Here is a 17383-nt window from a genome sequence, read left to right as displayed (position 1 = left end):
CTGTAAAAGGTGAGAAAGCACTGTTCTAAAGTTTGTTTTGCCAAGTGATTTTCTCCTTTTGTGCAATAATTGCTTGTGTTATAAGTTCCGCTCCCAAAAGGTTTAGATGGACAAACTAACAAAAACACCCACGTCATGCCATAATAAACAAGTAGAACTCTATGTAGAAGGCGTTGACTGGGATACCTCTGCTTCCAACAAGTCAGACAAGACATTGGACCCTGCCGTGACCGTTACCTTGTTTGGATCAGTTGCGAATCCAATATGTTCGGTAAATCTGCTGATAATTCGATATCAATTTGCAAACATGAAAGCTTTAGTTTCCTCTAACAAGAATCTCAGATGGAGGGATAGGCGGTCAACCCAAAAACATAAGTCCTCCATCATGTATATGTAAGCAGTGATTAAGTGAGTTTAGAAAAAGACCTGTTATACCTGGTCATGGTACTGGGTGCTGGCGCTGACCCCTCCGCAGGGTACGGGCATGGCACCGGGCCTCTCCAAGGGACAGCTGGGCTCAGGGAAAGGCAGAGAAGAGGGCGCAGTACCTGCATGGTGATGGTGGTGATGGTGGAAGTGATGAGAGTGACCATGCGAGTGTTGAGATCCGGGCTGTGGGGGGCCGTGCTGCTGCACCTGCGCGGCCTGCATACACCCTGAGTGAGAGTGATTCAGGGAAAGGTGCCCTGAGGAAGGGCCACTGCAGGGAGAGTGCTGAGGGCAACATGACGGCAGCCTGGGCATCGCAACACCACCACTCTCACCAGATGAACCTCTCCTACTGTCTTCTGATGCAAAAAAACCCCAAATAAACGACCAACCAAAAAAACCAACATAAAATACTTTTTATTATCAGTGTTCTGTTATTTAGACATATCAAATGAGTTTATTTTAGTGCTATGCATCATGATTCTCTATGTCTACCAGATCCAGTGGAAGAGATGTGGCTATTGTACCTGTCCAGCACAGAGGCCACGCCTCCTTTACCGGACTAAAGTGAAAATCCTGTGCAGGGACTATTTAACTGATAGTCCAGTAAAGGAGGAGTGAACACTGCTCTTGACTGGTACAGTGGCCACACCTCTTTCACTGGACTGACATGCACCAACTGAAAACCAATTATGCTGCAGTGCCGGCAGTATGGCCCCTCTGCACTTGTCCCTCTCAATGAAGATGTTTTCATTTGAACAAATTTGTCGTTTAAAAACAATTATTTTCACTTAAAGCCTAATTAAAGTCCACTGAATCCCAACATGTCCTATTTTATGCACTAGACTAAGGTGATGTGACCCACCATACAGAATCTAAATAGTGCACTGTCCAGCGTCTCCTCACCTTCTGTAGGACTGGTGGTGTTGCTGGGCCCTGGGGCCCCACTGTGGACCTCCATCGTGCTGTCAGGGGCCATAGCAGAGCAGCTAGTGGAGGGGCCTGGGGCATCCTGGGAGGGCTCTGAGGTAGAGGCAAGGAGGGAGGAAGCAGAGGAGGCAGAGGAGCTGGCAGGCTGCAAGTGCACACTGTCAGAAGTGGTTGGCACGACTGAAAGATCTGAGGAGATACCCAAACAGTCCAACAGACACCACACACACACACACAAACAAACAATAAGAATAATGTGTGGATGTGTGTTAAAAACCAGATACCTGTCTTTAAATTGCTAATTTGGGTATGAAACTCTGTCTGTCTGTGTGTGTGTGTGTGCGCGTGTGTGTTGGACTTTCATCGATGGCCAGGGACCCCAGGAGGATTGCTGCTGATTAACATTCCACAGTGAGCATTCCATCTGCTTTTCATATTCACAAATTAATTTCTCCTTCTCGAAAGAAATGCAAATGCAGCCATATCTCTAAGCGCTATGTTTCTTCCCTCACATCTGCCTGCTTCCACCCCCACCCCAACACACACACACACACACACTTTCAACTGGCAATCAAATCTGAATGACTGTAAATTAGTTTTCTTTTATTAACCTTAAGATCATATGGCTGAATAAGGACACACACACACACAAAACCACCTTTATCCAGAGTGGCAGCTTAATTGGTTTTAATAGCACAGCTCATTCTGTCTCAGAGAGCACAGGCAGCTTGTATAACAGACAGACTTCATTATGCTGCCTGCAAATGAAATTAGGAATATGAACAATTACAAACAGCGTGCATCACAGAAACCTTTGGATGCAGCAAACATTACTTCAGCTGCTGAGGTTATTTATACTTTATACAAAGATATGGATAAATCTTCATTAATGATGCAAGTATCTTACAGTGCAGGAATAGTCATGACTGAAGAACATTACATTCGTCAAGCTCATTTCTCCTCCCACACTCGCAACACAGAACACACAGCCTATACGTCAGGGAGAGAAGTGCTCTTGCACTCTTGCAGTGTGAAGATCCAACACTCATCTGTCACTCCAAACCATATCCTAGTGTTTCACTCAGGTGGTTTTACTGTTGCAGTCACCATGTTTGGAATAAATACAGTTCATTGTTGACTAATCACAGGTAAGGTAAAAGACATCTTTAATTATTGTTCCGAATGACATTAACATCTGAAAAGAGTGACGTTTTGACTTTTATTTGATATGATCCAGTGTTCTTACCGTCCTCGTCCACAGTGAGGTCCACTACCTCGCTGGCACTCTGTCTGAGGGGCTGGATGACTGTGGAGAGACGATGGCGCCCTCGGCCCTCCTGAGCCCGACTCTGAGAGCAACTCGGCCCCCAGTGCATTCTGCCATGACCACCCACTGACCGCGGCCTTGAACACACAAAAACAGAGCGAATATCACATTAATCAATGACTGATCATAGAGCAGTCACTGATGACTTGGTCACAGATAAGCCTGTCACATAATAAACGGAAAAAATAAATTCACATGACTGGGAAAGAATTAAGAAAGTTATTTCGTTTCTTTGAACAAAAAAGTAAAATGTGGATTTAAATGTTCTTGGACTACATAATTATTAATATTTTGCAATCACATTTTTTCTCTATTAATTAAACACAATCGACTACTTTAATGGTAAGCCTAGGTAAAGTTAGCGAACTGGCAGACTTATTCATATTATAGATTTAACAGTCTGTATATTTGCCTACTGTGGGTGCATAGGGATTGAACTGTAAATGTGTTTTGTTCATATTTAGCATTAAACATTTTTGTACTCAGTGAACGATTCACAGATTTGTACATGTATATTATAAACATATATTAGGCTTGCAGCGATAGCCAGTGTTACCGACGTTGGGGCCGCACACCGATTACATCACTTGCCCACCAATGATTATTAGTAATAATCATTTAGTTCAGTTAGAGAACGGACGCTACAACTAAACGGACGCTACAATTTCAGCATGAGCCGAAGTCAGAGTCACAGCACAGATGAGCAGGAGTCAGATTTCATTTAGCAGAGTGAGGCGAGCTCTGACAACACGATGGCGGAAGATTTGGTTTCGAAAAGTTCTGTGTTTAATATAAGCGAGTTTGTCAGTGTACTGTTTTGTAGTTCGTGTTTCTCATTAATAATAATGAACACACCATTCAAGCAATAGCCGCTAACATGAAAGCAAAAGTGAAATGCGCATCTTCATGGGCATTCATAAGGTATCACCCCCCCCACCAGTGATACCGGTATTACCACACGTCGATTAACCAGTGGGAAAATTTCCTCACCGCTCTGTCACGATCTGCCATGTTGTTTTTGTTTTGTCTGAAAGTAACGCCGACCTTAATCACGTACATCGGCTACCAAAAAGTGGTATATAGACGATATAGGAAAAGATCCATCAATAGATATTTTTATATCGTCCTATGATATGCATCACCATATCACCCACTGTTCTGGCTGGATTAGTTACCACATAGAACGTAAAGGACAAACCAGAACCTGTACAGAAGACAAGCATTCCTAATTTCTGTCACCTTAGAGAAAACATCCATGTACACATTACTCAGCCACTGACAATGGATTAAAATGCCACAGGAAGGGAAAAGCATTAATTCACACATAACATAAGGCATCATGGCAAATATCCAAAATTCCCACTTAATTGGGAGCAAATCTGTAGAGACTGTGGAAATTGGGTAGGCGTGCATGGGGACTGAATCCATAGGAATGGCCCAGGAGCACTGGCTGCCATAAAGCAGGGCATTGTGGGAAACAAAGAACAGAGGTGTAACTCAGGAAGGGCTTCAGGGGCTTCATGCTCCCTGTCTGGAGACCCACAAAACTCCCTGCCTCCCAACCCTCCCACCTAGACCCTTAACCTCAGATTGCATCATTAATACTTCAAAACAAAATGATTACCAACAAGTGCACAGGGCCTCGGGGAGGCGCCACGAGACCGCCAGCGTGTGCACGCATGTGATATGTAAAACAGCAAACAGACTGCTGAAACCAGTGCAAGTTCTTATTTACACAGCGCGCGCACACACACACAGACAGACACACACACACACACACACACATACATACATACATACATACACACACAAATATCCAAGCTGAATTGAAATTCTCATTAACACTAAAATTAAACTTGAGCATAGAAGTGTACTCAGTATAATAAGGAAGACAGCCTTCACAATTCTGAATAATTCATAATATGGAAATCAAGAGACAAAGAAGGGACATGAAATCTAAAGGAGTGTACACAAAGTCTTCTGTGACTATTTAAGACTGCTTATCATAAGGGTAGGAAGAGCATGGCTGCATCCCAAATCACGTACTGTGACAGTGCCTCCTGCACAGCCGTTGAAACAGTATGTACTAATCAGTATGAGAGTGTAGTACGAATACAATCCCGGATATACCACGTCCGCCATATTGGCATCGTCATGTGACCTTCGACGGCATTGTAAACACAAAAATCTTAAAGGGACCACTAGATTAAAGCAACTGCACTAATGGCAAAACCCACATCAGGAAAGTGAACTGAATTAGTAATGTAATGTGGGCGGGGTTAGCAGGCTGAGGTAAATTCGTTGCCGTTAGATTGGCCGGCTAAAGCATGATGGAGATCACAAAAAAAAGGTTTGAAACGCTGTGACAACTGTTTTCTTGTTTAAACATTCAATAAGTTAACAATTTATTCAGGTATTGTTAAACAAGTCCGTTTTAACCAAGGATTAATACCGTCTTCCACACCAGTCCCTTTGCATTATGGGACTTTTGACTCACGTAGCGCTACGTCCATCGGTTGCATACTGCAAAATCTCGCCGGAAGCAGTACGCCATCTGGGTATTTCTCGCCCGCTGTTTCTCGCCCACTGTGTAGTTGAGTAGTACGCGATCTCGGATGCAACCCATCTCTAGGTAAGATACTCAGTGAGACTAGTTATCTGCTCAACACCACTGCAGCAGTGCTAAGTTCCCAGGGAGACGGCACCGCCTCCTGGGATAAGTTTCTAATTACCCACAAGTAGGCCAGGGATTATTTTGTAAATACCTGTTTACCACTTTGGTCTTCTGAGACCTTGTAGAGAGTGGAAAACTGTAAACACAGGCACTGGGGGAGCTTCCCAGGTGCCTGTGTGGTAGGAACACTACCCCGATACCTTCTATTGGTTATTAGTGAATTCTTAGGGTTAAAGCTCACACAGATGAATTACTGCTTAAACACTACAAACCTTTGCACCTGACTTAGTCAGGCAGATTTCTGAGATTATACAGTCATGCATTCCTAGGTGAAAGGTCTGACAGTATTCATTCTCAAAAACCCCCAATTCATTAGATAGATAGATAGATGACTTTATTAATCCCCGGCGGGGAAATTATCAGGTTCAGTAGGTTTGCTAAAACAGAATGTTACATATGTCTATAGCCCTGTTCCAGCTGGATTCAATTAACTTACAGAAATACCAACAAAATCATTTTAATCCTGCAGGAATCTTCTGGTAAGTTTTATGATTTGTTAAAGCAATAATTCTGGAGTAAATTACTTTCTGCCCTTGATCGCCAAGCTCCCTCAGTAATAGTGGTCCTTCTCAAAGTGACCTGATTATGACACACTCTGTACAAGGCTCTGTACTGTGGCGTATTGTTATTGAGTGCTGAATCTGTCACATAATATTGACGTGTACATCCAGGCTTTGATACGTTTGGAATACTGGTGGCAGTAAGTGCAAATGACACAAATAATTTATTCTGTCCAAATCGGCCAGTCAAATCCCTTACAGACTATATTACCCAAGCTTGATCTTTCTAAATATCAAGAATGTGGGGAAAAAAGAAAAGAAAAAAGATTTGAGTTCATCCTGTAAGTTAATGAGATGTGCGGTCTACAACGTATTGCCAGATTGCTAACTTATGATGAATATTTGCTCATTTGGTACAAGCAATATATAAGCATTCAACAACTATATAACTCTTTCACACTTCCATTTTTCAGATTTGAGTTGAAACACACCATTTAAGGAACAGAAACCCGTGTCGTTAGGAGTCTCCCCGCCAGGCATTATCATGAATTATGCGTCTTTCGATTAGTTCGCTCACTGGTGAGAATACTCCTGTTCTTCAGTTTTGGAATTAAACCTGGACAGTGGAACGTTATATCATGAGAGTACAAGTAAAAATGGATGGAGAGAGAAGGAATAAACTATAACTAAAGCAGATATGAACTAGAAAACTAAACTGCCTAGCATTCTGCGTTAAATTCATACTATAGCAGTAAAATAAACTGAGTTTCTCTTGGGGTGCAGGCATACCTGGTGTTCAAATAAAGACTATCAAGATACCATTTTCTATAATTTCTTATTGAACACACATACCTATGTCCATGTCCCTGGTGGAGCCAGAAGGGTGTCTGGTTTCTTGATTGGCCACCCTGGGTGCCACCCCAAAATTTCATTCATTACTGGCAGTTTGGTGCTGATTGACAGCTCATTTCACCTCTTTTTGAAAGAAGCAGCGCATGTGCATTTATCATATCGAGGATGCGGAAGAGAGAATATTAACGTTGGTTATAGAAGAATAAGAACATACAGAAGGAGGGAGAAGATGTCCAACGCTCCACAAGCTCTTTTTGTGACTGGTGTATTTAAAGAACGTTTTACGGTTTAGCATTGGGTTTAGTTTTCCTGAACAACTTTTACGAAAGTTGAGTCTCTGTGTAAGTTACCTTTAGACCTTTGGCTCTATTAACAGACTTACCCAGTGAGTTTGCAGTAAATACGCACGGACATTTCAGCAGTATTAAAATACTTCCCGCACGATGTTTTGTTGATATTAGTACTGTCACCAAAATAAATTGTTAGCTGAGGCGCAATTAGCCTTAGTCGCAGAACCATGAGATGTCGGTAACGTCAGTAGTCCGGACAGATGTCCTTCATTTAGCCCAAGTCCAACCCTGTGTGCTACATCATAATGGCTTAGAATAGAGACATACAATTTTCACATAATATTTAGCGTGCTAGTATACAACGCGTTTGAGATGTTGAACAGTTTAGGTAGTGACCCAAGTCTCTCCAGTGTGTGTGTGAGTAAGAAATTGAGCTGCAGTTCCAAGATACAGACACTGACTATTCATGGCATGTTAAATAATTAAATAAATAATGTGAAGTAACCGTTTTGGATCAAACTATCTGCCACATAGAAGAACTCTGGGTTAAGTGCATCATCACCTCTACCTCTAATCAGCAATCATAGGATTCATTCATGCTCCTTAGGGGCCAGGGTTACATGCTAATTTTTTCTCATGGTCTATGGACTGCCTGAAGTAGCCTTGGCCACCCCATGTATAAAACTCTAGTTCCACCACTGGTTCATGTTCACTAATCAGAGTGGATAGCTTGCTGGCAACAACAGAACAGTTGACAAATTATGACCTTCAATGACTGGCTGTCCTTATTTAAATAAGTAAGGAAAACTCTGGAACCTCCAAGAAAATTATTCAAACCATGACAAAGCATTATGTCCAACACATGATGTTCTCACCATGACATCATTTACATGGCACCTACCTTACTATCTATATAAATCCTGCAGTGAACCAACATGTCAAGGCCAACATGTAAATGCAACATGAGTTTTAGCCTCTCTCACTAACCTCTCTTTGCCCTGTAAACAAAAGATCTTTTAATGAAAGAAGTACATCATCCATGCTGAAGTTTGACCCCCTCAACTTCAACAAACAACCCTCAACAACCTGGTCAATGTAGAAAATGGCTGCCATTCTCGGAATTCTCAGGCAAGTCTGGGCAACCGGAAAGAATAAACAAGGCCTCTCTCCCTCTCTCTCGAGCAGAAATCCCTGTTCCCGGAAATGCCTTTTCTGAGAATACAGTAAAGCAGCCACAGAGAAAGGGCAAGAAGAGGAGGGGAAACAGAGAGAGAGAGTTCTGAGAGAAAAATGATGAGCATGTGGGTGTGGGAGAGAACTGAGACAGCCACTAAAGACATATACAGTGAGAAACAGGAGAGGAAATATGCAAGCAAACCAAGCGATATCACAATGTTTTAAATAGAGAAACTAAAGGACCCATCTCATACACACACACACCCCACACACACCGGAGAACACAACCCACACTGGAGTACACACACACCACAGTACACACCCCACACACTGGAGTACACACCCCACACACCGGAGTACACACCCCACACACCGGAGTACACAAACCACAGTACACACCCCACAGACTGGAGTACACACACACACCAGTGGCCCTTTCAGTATGTTTATCAAAGACATGATTCTGCCTATGCAGATAAACAGTCCTAAACAAGTGGCACAAGCTCTCTAGTAGCGTAGTAGAGCACATCCTGACTTTATCCAGTGTGACAGAGATCCTTCAGTCAACAAGGGCAGAGCTTAAGTCAAATTTGATCAGCCAATCACACCGACTGGCTTCCCTTTATGAAATAACCATAATAGTTTGCCTCAATGTTACCTAAGAAACTTGGCTAGCTACTATAAGCTAAATAGTTAGCCAACTAACATTACCATACGGCTGGGTTCAGGTAAGAAATATATCAAGATCAACAAGGCAAGAGCTTGTTACTCAGTGAACACGTATACAAAACGCATGAAAGAGAAGAATGCAATGAATCCTAAACATCCAGCTTTAAGCTTGGAGATGGAGTGTTTTAGAGTGATATCTGTCAGTGTTGTTGGGGCGTTGTAAGCCCAGCACTGCTAAATACAGCCTGGCATCTGCATGCCACAGAGGGGCTTTGGCCCCAGCTAGAGTGACTGTGCTGACTTGCATTCTCCATTAAACACACGGCAGGAACAGCAAAGCTGTACACTAGCTCAAATCCTGCAGATCTCATCAATCTTCGTGGTGAAATGTTTTAATAATATTACGAATACCAATAAGCCTACACTGCTTGGCAGTATCTTTGACTGTAATCAATCAGCATATGTATAAAATGCATACCGACGTGCACGACACATGCGCACACAGTGCAGACTACTCTTAAAACACTCTGCATGTACAATTGTGCAAGCCTACACACACACACAATTTTTCATCTGCCCCTAGTCACAGGTCACTCGCTTTATCTGAGCTGAAAAGACCATCAGCCATTAATCACTCTCGCTCAAGCGCCAGCACATGCGCACACACAAAAACACTCACATATATATATATATATATATATATATATACACACACACACACACACCCTCCCCCTCTTTGCCTCTAACTGCTTTCCTACATTCCTCAGTCGAGAGATGAAGCAGATTGGCATTCAGATCCACTACCTAACCCCAGTGGTCCCATCCTCTGACTCTCACACACACACACACACACACACACACACACACACACTTTCTCCCTCCCCCATAGGAACAGGAGTCTACAGAAGTGCACCAGCACGGTGGTGCTGCCTACCATGTTATCAAGAATAATAGGTTTCCTGACCTTTACGAAAACAAGCGAGATAGAGTCGATGATATTGAAAGAGTGTGAAAGAGGGAGAGAGGGAGAAAAAGAGAGAGAGAGAGAGGTGCCACAGAGGGGGAGGGGTGCACAGTAAATAAGCCAGAGGCTCATCAGGGCTGCTGAGTGGTAGAACTGGCTGCGATGCAGGATCTGGGCTGTTAAAGCACAGAGGCACTGTCTTACTTGTTGGTCCTGTGATAAAAGCATGCAGGAAGTATACTTAATAACATAGATCAAGGTACCAAGCGTGCTTATTTTATTCCATAAATTAGGGCTGGACCAAATAATTTAAATACTCAGAAGTCTCTAGATTTCTATTCTTTCTCTATTTATAATTCAGAAGCTTTGGCTTTATGTTCCTACTCCATTTACAAGTGCATCATGCAGGCAATGAAATAATGGTTTCTCTACCCTATATACTGCACTACATGATTCACCCAAACATAGATAACTCCCAAGAAGACTGTCATGTGATCTAAATTGTGTGCTAATTTAAAACGACAACTACTGAACAAAGACAGCAAACACGAGTCCCTAAATCATCGTCGAGTGAATACAAAAGCGGTTCTGTTTCGAACACCAAATCAAACACTAGTGCTTAGTGCTTAAAAGAGCGGTTGACCGGCAGAATGGAAAACCCATAGCCTTTTACCTCGTTTATCTGGTTATTGCTGCACAGCTACAAAAGGTAGGTACACAGCAAGATCGCCAATATATACTATTAGTACATGGTTGCTGCTTACTGGAGATCGTTTTAACTGCCATAACATGACTAGCAAAGCGAGCTCCATGAAGTCATGGTTTGCCGTGTTTGGAGTGGAAGAACTTGAGTGATCTGCACCGAGCCCTGACCTCAACCCCACTGAACAGGGCAACGGTAGCGCAGTGGTTCGGAAGGTTGTGTGTTCAAATCCGAGCACTGCCAATCTGCCGCTAGAGCGAGGACGACTAAGTCCCAGACCTCCTCACCTAACGTCAGTAACCTCACTAATACCAAGAGTGGAGGTTATTATAACAACAAAGGGGGACTAACTCTAGAATGAGCCCAAACGAGTGTGGTGGTCAGGTGACCACAAACCTTTGTACTTAAAATTGTGGATTATTATGAAATATAAATATTATTGTTTTTAATAATGATTTTCAAAACAAGTATTAGGCTACTCCAATGAGAATGAGAAAATCTGTAATAAGCTGTTTGTCCCAGCAGTACTAAAACCAAATCATCTCTGCTCTTGCACACAATTACCTGAAAATAAAGCTTTGCTGTTTATCTAGTTCTGCTCATGGTGGAATATCTTCTACCTCTATTGTAATAAGAAATAACTAAGAATTAACCAAGATAATGTTCACACATGTACAGTTATAAAAGCATATCTGGAATTAATCTTAGGGATCTTGTTGAATGTTAAGATAATACAATATAAATCTCAGTATGTTGTTCTGAGAGCACTGTGGGCATCGTTAACATTTTTATATCACCGACCACACCCTCTATTACTCACTGCTGATTGGACTAGAGCTGCAACGACTGATCAACAAATTTGCTAATAAAAATGTTTTTAAAAAAAAGAAAAAAAAGAAACTAATTCATTATTGATTATTTGGACTGTGTTATGAAGCATGCAGTCACTTGTACTAAAAACACATACGACTGAAATGACCTATTGTAGGTTACAACAGAGAACAACCTCTTTACATTATGCTACACTCTGGACATAACCGGTGCTTTCATGTGAGTAATATTTTAATTTTTTGTTTGTGGGAATGCGAGAAACAGTGGAAGCTCAATGTGCCTGGTTGAATCATGCTTATTAACCATCATGTATTGACTTGTTCTTATCCAGTTTTATAGCTGTAATCACACATTTATGGCCATGTATTAATCTACCTTTCCTATAATATTCCCATGTGCTAATTGGACCAAGACAACAGTACTTTCTGTACTCAAAGAGCTGAAACATAGTTTCAAATGAATGATCAGTTTATGAGACTAACCTTTGTTCATTTCAAAGCTCACGTCAGGAAGTATTTGCATAATGCAGTATTGGGCAGTAAGCAGATTAAATGATTATCAACATAATCTTTAGCTGCAGCCGTAGACAATAAAATGCAAAACAAGTGGCACAAAAATACATTTTAGATCAAATACGAATCAAAAAATGTTCTGGTAGACTGACCTTTTTTTTTTTATGTGGTAATACAACTTTGTCTGCTCTTTGCTGGAAGAACGTCTTTAAAAAGTCTTCAATTATGATATTTTTGCCAAAATGCTCAGACGAGAATGGTGTTTCATGGCTGGACAAATAAATTCATTACAGAGAGAAAAATGGTAGTTAATGGTAATTTAACCCGAATGTATGACGCGTTAGTTAGATAATGGACCAAAACACACCGATTCTCTAATTTATCCTGATGGAAAGTAGCGATAAACCTTTACAGTAACAAGTGCACCAATAAATAAATCACAGTACCAACAAAACAAATGGGCTGGATCATGTTTAAAAAGTTTTCAGTAGAAAACAACAATAATGAGCATGATATTTTTTTACTCTCTAGCAGACAGACAGGAAAAACAAAGCTTTCTTTTACCACCAGCTTTTTACAAAACTACTGAATCACACATCCACCAGGAAATGACAGTTAAAAAAAATCTGTTTGTCCCAGGATCAGGGGCTAGTGTTTTGACCACCAACACTTCAAACAAGTGAATATTAACATATATTGCTTCGGTTTGTACGCTGAACTTTAAATACGACAATTCACATACTTTTTTTTTTTCCCCTGACCCATTTAATTTTTTTTTTTGCCACAAAGTGAAATACTTCTTGATGTTGACATTGCACAAATGACAACATGGGCAACCTTGACCTAATTCTGACCGTGGAAAATCCCTGGCTCAGTATTGTTATTGCAGACACTTTTGCACAGCTTTTGTGAGGAGGCTAACTAGGCCTCAATGGCAATGGTGGCTCAATGGTTAAGGCTCTGGGTTACTGATCAGAAGGTTGTGGATTCAAGCTCCAGAACTGCTCAGCAAGGCCCTTAACCCTCTCTGCTCCAGGGGTGCTGTAACATGGCTGACCCTGTGCTCTGACCCCAAGCTCCTTACAAGTTGTGATATGCAAAGGAAAGAATTTCACTGTGCTGTAATGTATATATGACAAAGGCTTCTGCTTGTACTTTTCCCAGTGCAAAGCCAGTATAAGAACACCTATCGTCCAAGGTATCATTGTCTTCACCATATAAGAATCCAATGGAAGTGTAACAGAAATAAGACTCTTTGCAGTAACGCATCATGAAAATATCATAAATGATGCTAAAAAGTATCAAAAGTATCCCGAAACAGAGCTGCACAAGCTATCGGAAAGTATTCAATACTATAAAGTTCGATACTTTTGATGCTGCCTTTCAACAGGCCAACACTATTGTGACATTGTATTTTGCCTATAGGAAAATTAAGTCCGCTAATTTGACTCGGATGGCTGAGATGGGCAGTGGCTCCAGACAACAAATGCGCAGATAGAGAAAACAAGCTTCACAACTAATTTTAGAGTAAAACCGACATATAGAACTGGGACATTACTATAACAGCTGTAACTAACATTTCTGTCCATGATCTTTGAAGGAATGTATGGCATTAATGCTCACACAACAGCAACTTGCCTCCTGTGTGCCAATTCGTCAATTAGAAGGAAAGAAGGAAATCTGGGTGCATTTGAATTTTGGGGTGTGTGTGTATCCACACTTTGATTTATTTATTTATTTAGGCCAAAGTATTGTTTTGGTACAGAGGATCACGACACGTGGTATTGGTATTGTGACAAACCTCACACATAAGGCAACAGGTATTCGCCATGCTGTGCCTAGATCATCCAGCAGTCAGACCCGGTGAATATCAATCTCCATCACTGACATTTGTTCCAGCAAAAATGTGACAATCTTTTAAGATCAGAATAGTTAGTCTAGTTACAGCCTCCACAAGCATAAACGGGTCCAGTCCATGTGGCACGAGACACAGGTGACAACAGAACTGCAGTGATCATCTAAAGATTGACAATGTGACTATGTTGTTAGGAGCGAGCATGAGGCACAGGCCATTTCTGGCAGCAGTGAGTGGGATAACACAATAAAGTTGCTGGAAATTATTCTGGGGTCCACAAACAGGCACTCAATATCAATAACAATAATGAGTCATGGTTTGGATCAGTGAAGGGACAGAGAGAATAATTAAAACAAGACATATAAAAGTGAAACGTTTTAGGGAAAGCTTCAAGATAAGGCACTTTTACTTTGCCTTTCCTATTAATTTAAATAACACAGTTTAGGATGCGAGTAAATGCGAAGCATAAGTGATGAGGGGTGGAGTATAGGGCTGGGCAACATTGAAGAAGAAAAAAAAGAAGAAGAAAAAGACTTTTTTTCAACTTTATGAACGAAAATTAAGCAATTTATTAAATTTTTTTTTATTAATTGGAATGGACTCTGGAAAAAATAGTAACATCACCATCTATAGCAAATGCACCATTTTATAGCAGTTACTATTTTTTTTTCTCGACAGAGTGAAAAGGGAGCATGTCTTTCCTGACATCAAATTCCAAATTCGCAACCGAGAGTCAACTTGGGGTATTCTTCTCATATCCGAGTTCTTTCCCTGTTTACAGAGTGACATCAAATCAGCGTGGTTGTGCACAGCATCAGAAATAAACAAATTAAAACTTCTTACCTTTAAATGAGTTAGATTGTATATACAAGTGTTAGCTTTAGCTTAATCAACCTACAGACATATTCGTTTGTTAAATCTAAAACACTCAAACAGTTTGCTGTTTGAGAAAGAAAACACACATCACTCACCCGAGTTAGCTGCCTAGCTTGTTGCTAACAAAATACGAACATGGGGGCTACCACAAGTTTACCACTTCGTCTGCTGGACGTGCCGACATTGAAAATGATGTAAATCTGACCGGCGAATTACTACTTACAACGTAATGCCTTATAGTTTACATAAATTGTTCATCTGACTTTCATTCCAGATCAGAGATCTCATTCCAAATCTCTGAAGTGATATTTGAACCTTTTGCAATGAGCTCAGTGCTCGGTGAAGTGCTGCCTGTTTATCCTGCCACCTTTTTTTTATCCTAAATGCACAATGTTTGAGAGTACTGCAGGCTGAAGTAGCGAAGGCACAACAAAGTCTCCACTTTGCGGAGACTGAAGAGAGCCAGACTACCACCTCCTATCCTCACCACCTTCTACAGAGGCACTGTGGAGAGCGTCCTGGCCGGCTGCATCTCTGTGTGGTTTGGGAACTGCAACGCATCTGAACGCAGGATCCTACAATGCGTGGTGAAGACAGCCGAGAAGATCGTAGGGGTTTCTCTGCCCGTCGTCCACGACATCTTCCTGACACGCTGTGCACACAGAGCCATCTCCATTATGGAGGACCCCTCACACCCCTCACAGACTGTCTGTACTGCTGCCATCAGGCAGAAAGTTTCACAGCATCAAAACCAAAATCACAAGGTTCTGCAACAGCAACAGTTCTGCAACAGCTTTCCCCTCCAAGCTGTCACACATAGATGCCTAAACACCTGCAGCGACCCACCACATCAACTAATATATATCTCGTATATCTTTGTTTCCCTTACTCCTGTGCTTTTAGTCCATAACATGGACTAAATCCATTGTTCCACTCCAGCTGCTCTTATCTGCTTAAATATCTAAATTCATGCAAAATTCATGCAAATATGTTTACAGCCGGTGTGCACACAGCACCTTAAATGCCTTGTAATACTATTGCGCCTTATGTGTCTTACATATGTTGTCTTCGTACATTGCACGGTTTCATCCCCCCCCCCCTTTGTTACATTGCACTTTGTTTCTTTCTTTGTTTTTTTAGTACCTTGTTCCGAAAGAAACAATATTTCGTTCCGCTATATATGGATAAACGTATGTGGATGAATGACAAAGTTAACTTGAAGGCTCTATGAGGTGTTTATCAGGTGAAGACGGTTGTTTTTCCTTTGCGTTTGTTTAAACTCTTAAATAGCATTTATGAATGTTTTCATAAAAAATTTAAATATGCATATATAAACATGCACAAGCTTGAATAGAACATTTTGAAAATCGCGTTAGAACAGTAATTCGAATTAACCAAATTAATCGTGAAAATCAGCCAGTGGGCTGGAGATAGAGAAGGTTTGTCACAGTAGCCATCACACACATGCACGCACCCACACACAAAAACAAAGACACTATGTCAAGAACGATACTAAATCTAATGAGCAAAATACTTAACATTAGAAAGCTTTTTACATCTACATAAAATAGAAGATGACGCAGGTATGAAAATACAGAATGATGGCTTCGTTAAGAAAAGCATGCAACCACTTATGTGTTTGGGAGTGTCAACACATCATGGATACAGGTAGGGCTCTTAAGAATGATGCGATCAGCACCAGGTACCTCAATATCATCCACAACACTAGCAGGTACATCTTTAACTCCAAAATTTAGGGCACAACCGTATGGCAGTGTTTTTACAGCTTACAGAACTATTCGGACAGGATAAGATTTCAGGACACACGTCTGTTAAGTAATGTTATCAGAGGATGTATGTAGCAATTATGATCAATTTGCATGGGATAACTGATCTCTGTAAATCACACAGATGGGAGAGTATTCATGAAGTATGCATGGTGGTAACCAAAAATTCCTTGTGTTCTACATTCACATAATTTTAATACGAACTGATTGTTTTGACCTTTATTATAATCACTATCGTAACTGGGTCACATAAGTTATGGAGTGTCTTCATAATGGAGTCTTTAACAATTTATTTCTTTTATATATACATAGATTTTTAAAATAAATCTGTGTTTTGTTTGCAATTGTTTGATATCCATGAGAGCAGAGTATTTTTTGTGAATTTTTTAAAGAAAAGATCAAAAGCTTAAACAATAAAGACGATTTTTTCACAGCCTTCTTTGCTCATATTTACCAAGGGTGCCAATATTAGTGGAGGGCACTGTAATCTTTCCATACTTATAGATGTGTAGTCTGTAAAAACCACCTACATAACAAATTCAGATGTAACTAGAATCCCAGACATACTTCAGTAATAAATACATTACCCCACCACCTCATATAAAACTAATCCAGTCCAAATATGGCTTTATTAGGTCAGCTTGTCTAGTTAGCAGCCTTCATTACCTCAGCTCACCAGATTAATGCCATGGCTGGTGTTAGCTTTTGCTCAGTTAATAATATAAACCCTAAGCCATGGCTTGTCACGGAGCTACAGATACAGCTAAACTGTTATCTTTGAGAGGACGCAATGTACCCGCTATTAGTGTTATTACATTTCTACCCAAAGTTATTCACCAATAAGCTAGGGTATAAATGTGTTTACTGCTTTAAAATGTCACATTTTATGAAGATTAACCCTTTAGCCAGAGAACCTTTTCCCCATGCCTGAAGGATAGTGAGAATGAG

At 40.9% G+C, this 17383-nt stretch overlaps 1 protein-coding gene across 3 annotated transcripts in view; it reads right to left on the bottom strand.

Moving 5' to 3' along the window:
- rnf111 (ring finger protein 111) overlaps positions 1 to 17383 on the bottom strand; it is a 47537-nt gene that overhangs the window by 9478 nt on the left and 20676 nt on the right. For 2 of the 3 annotated variants that reach the window (XM_053616777.1, XM_053616778.1), the window contains exons 4-6: positions 2606 to 2763; positions 1336 to 1548; positions 436 to 788 (exon numbers count right to left, since the gene is read on the bottom strand). In XM_053616777.1, the coding sequence (XP_053472752.1) occupies positions 436 to 788; positions 1336 to 1548; positions 2606 to 2763 (724 nt within the window). The remainder of the gene's footprint in view (positions 1 to 435; positions 789 to 1335; positions 1549 to 2605; positions 2764 to 17383) is intronic. The other variant, XM_053616779.1, reaches the window with a different exon arrangement.

The sequence above is a fragment of the Ictalurus furcatus genome, chromosome 27 (genome assembly GCF_023375685.1).
Source record: "Ictalurus furcatus strain D&B chromosome 27, Billie_1.0, whole genome shotgun sequence".
NCBI classification, from domain to species: Eukaryota; Metazoa; Chordata; class Actinopteri; order Siluriformes; family Ictaluridae; genus Ictalurus; species Ictalurus furcatus.
This window is presented reverse-complemented; position numbering and strand designations above follow the sequence as displayed.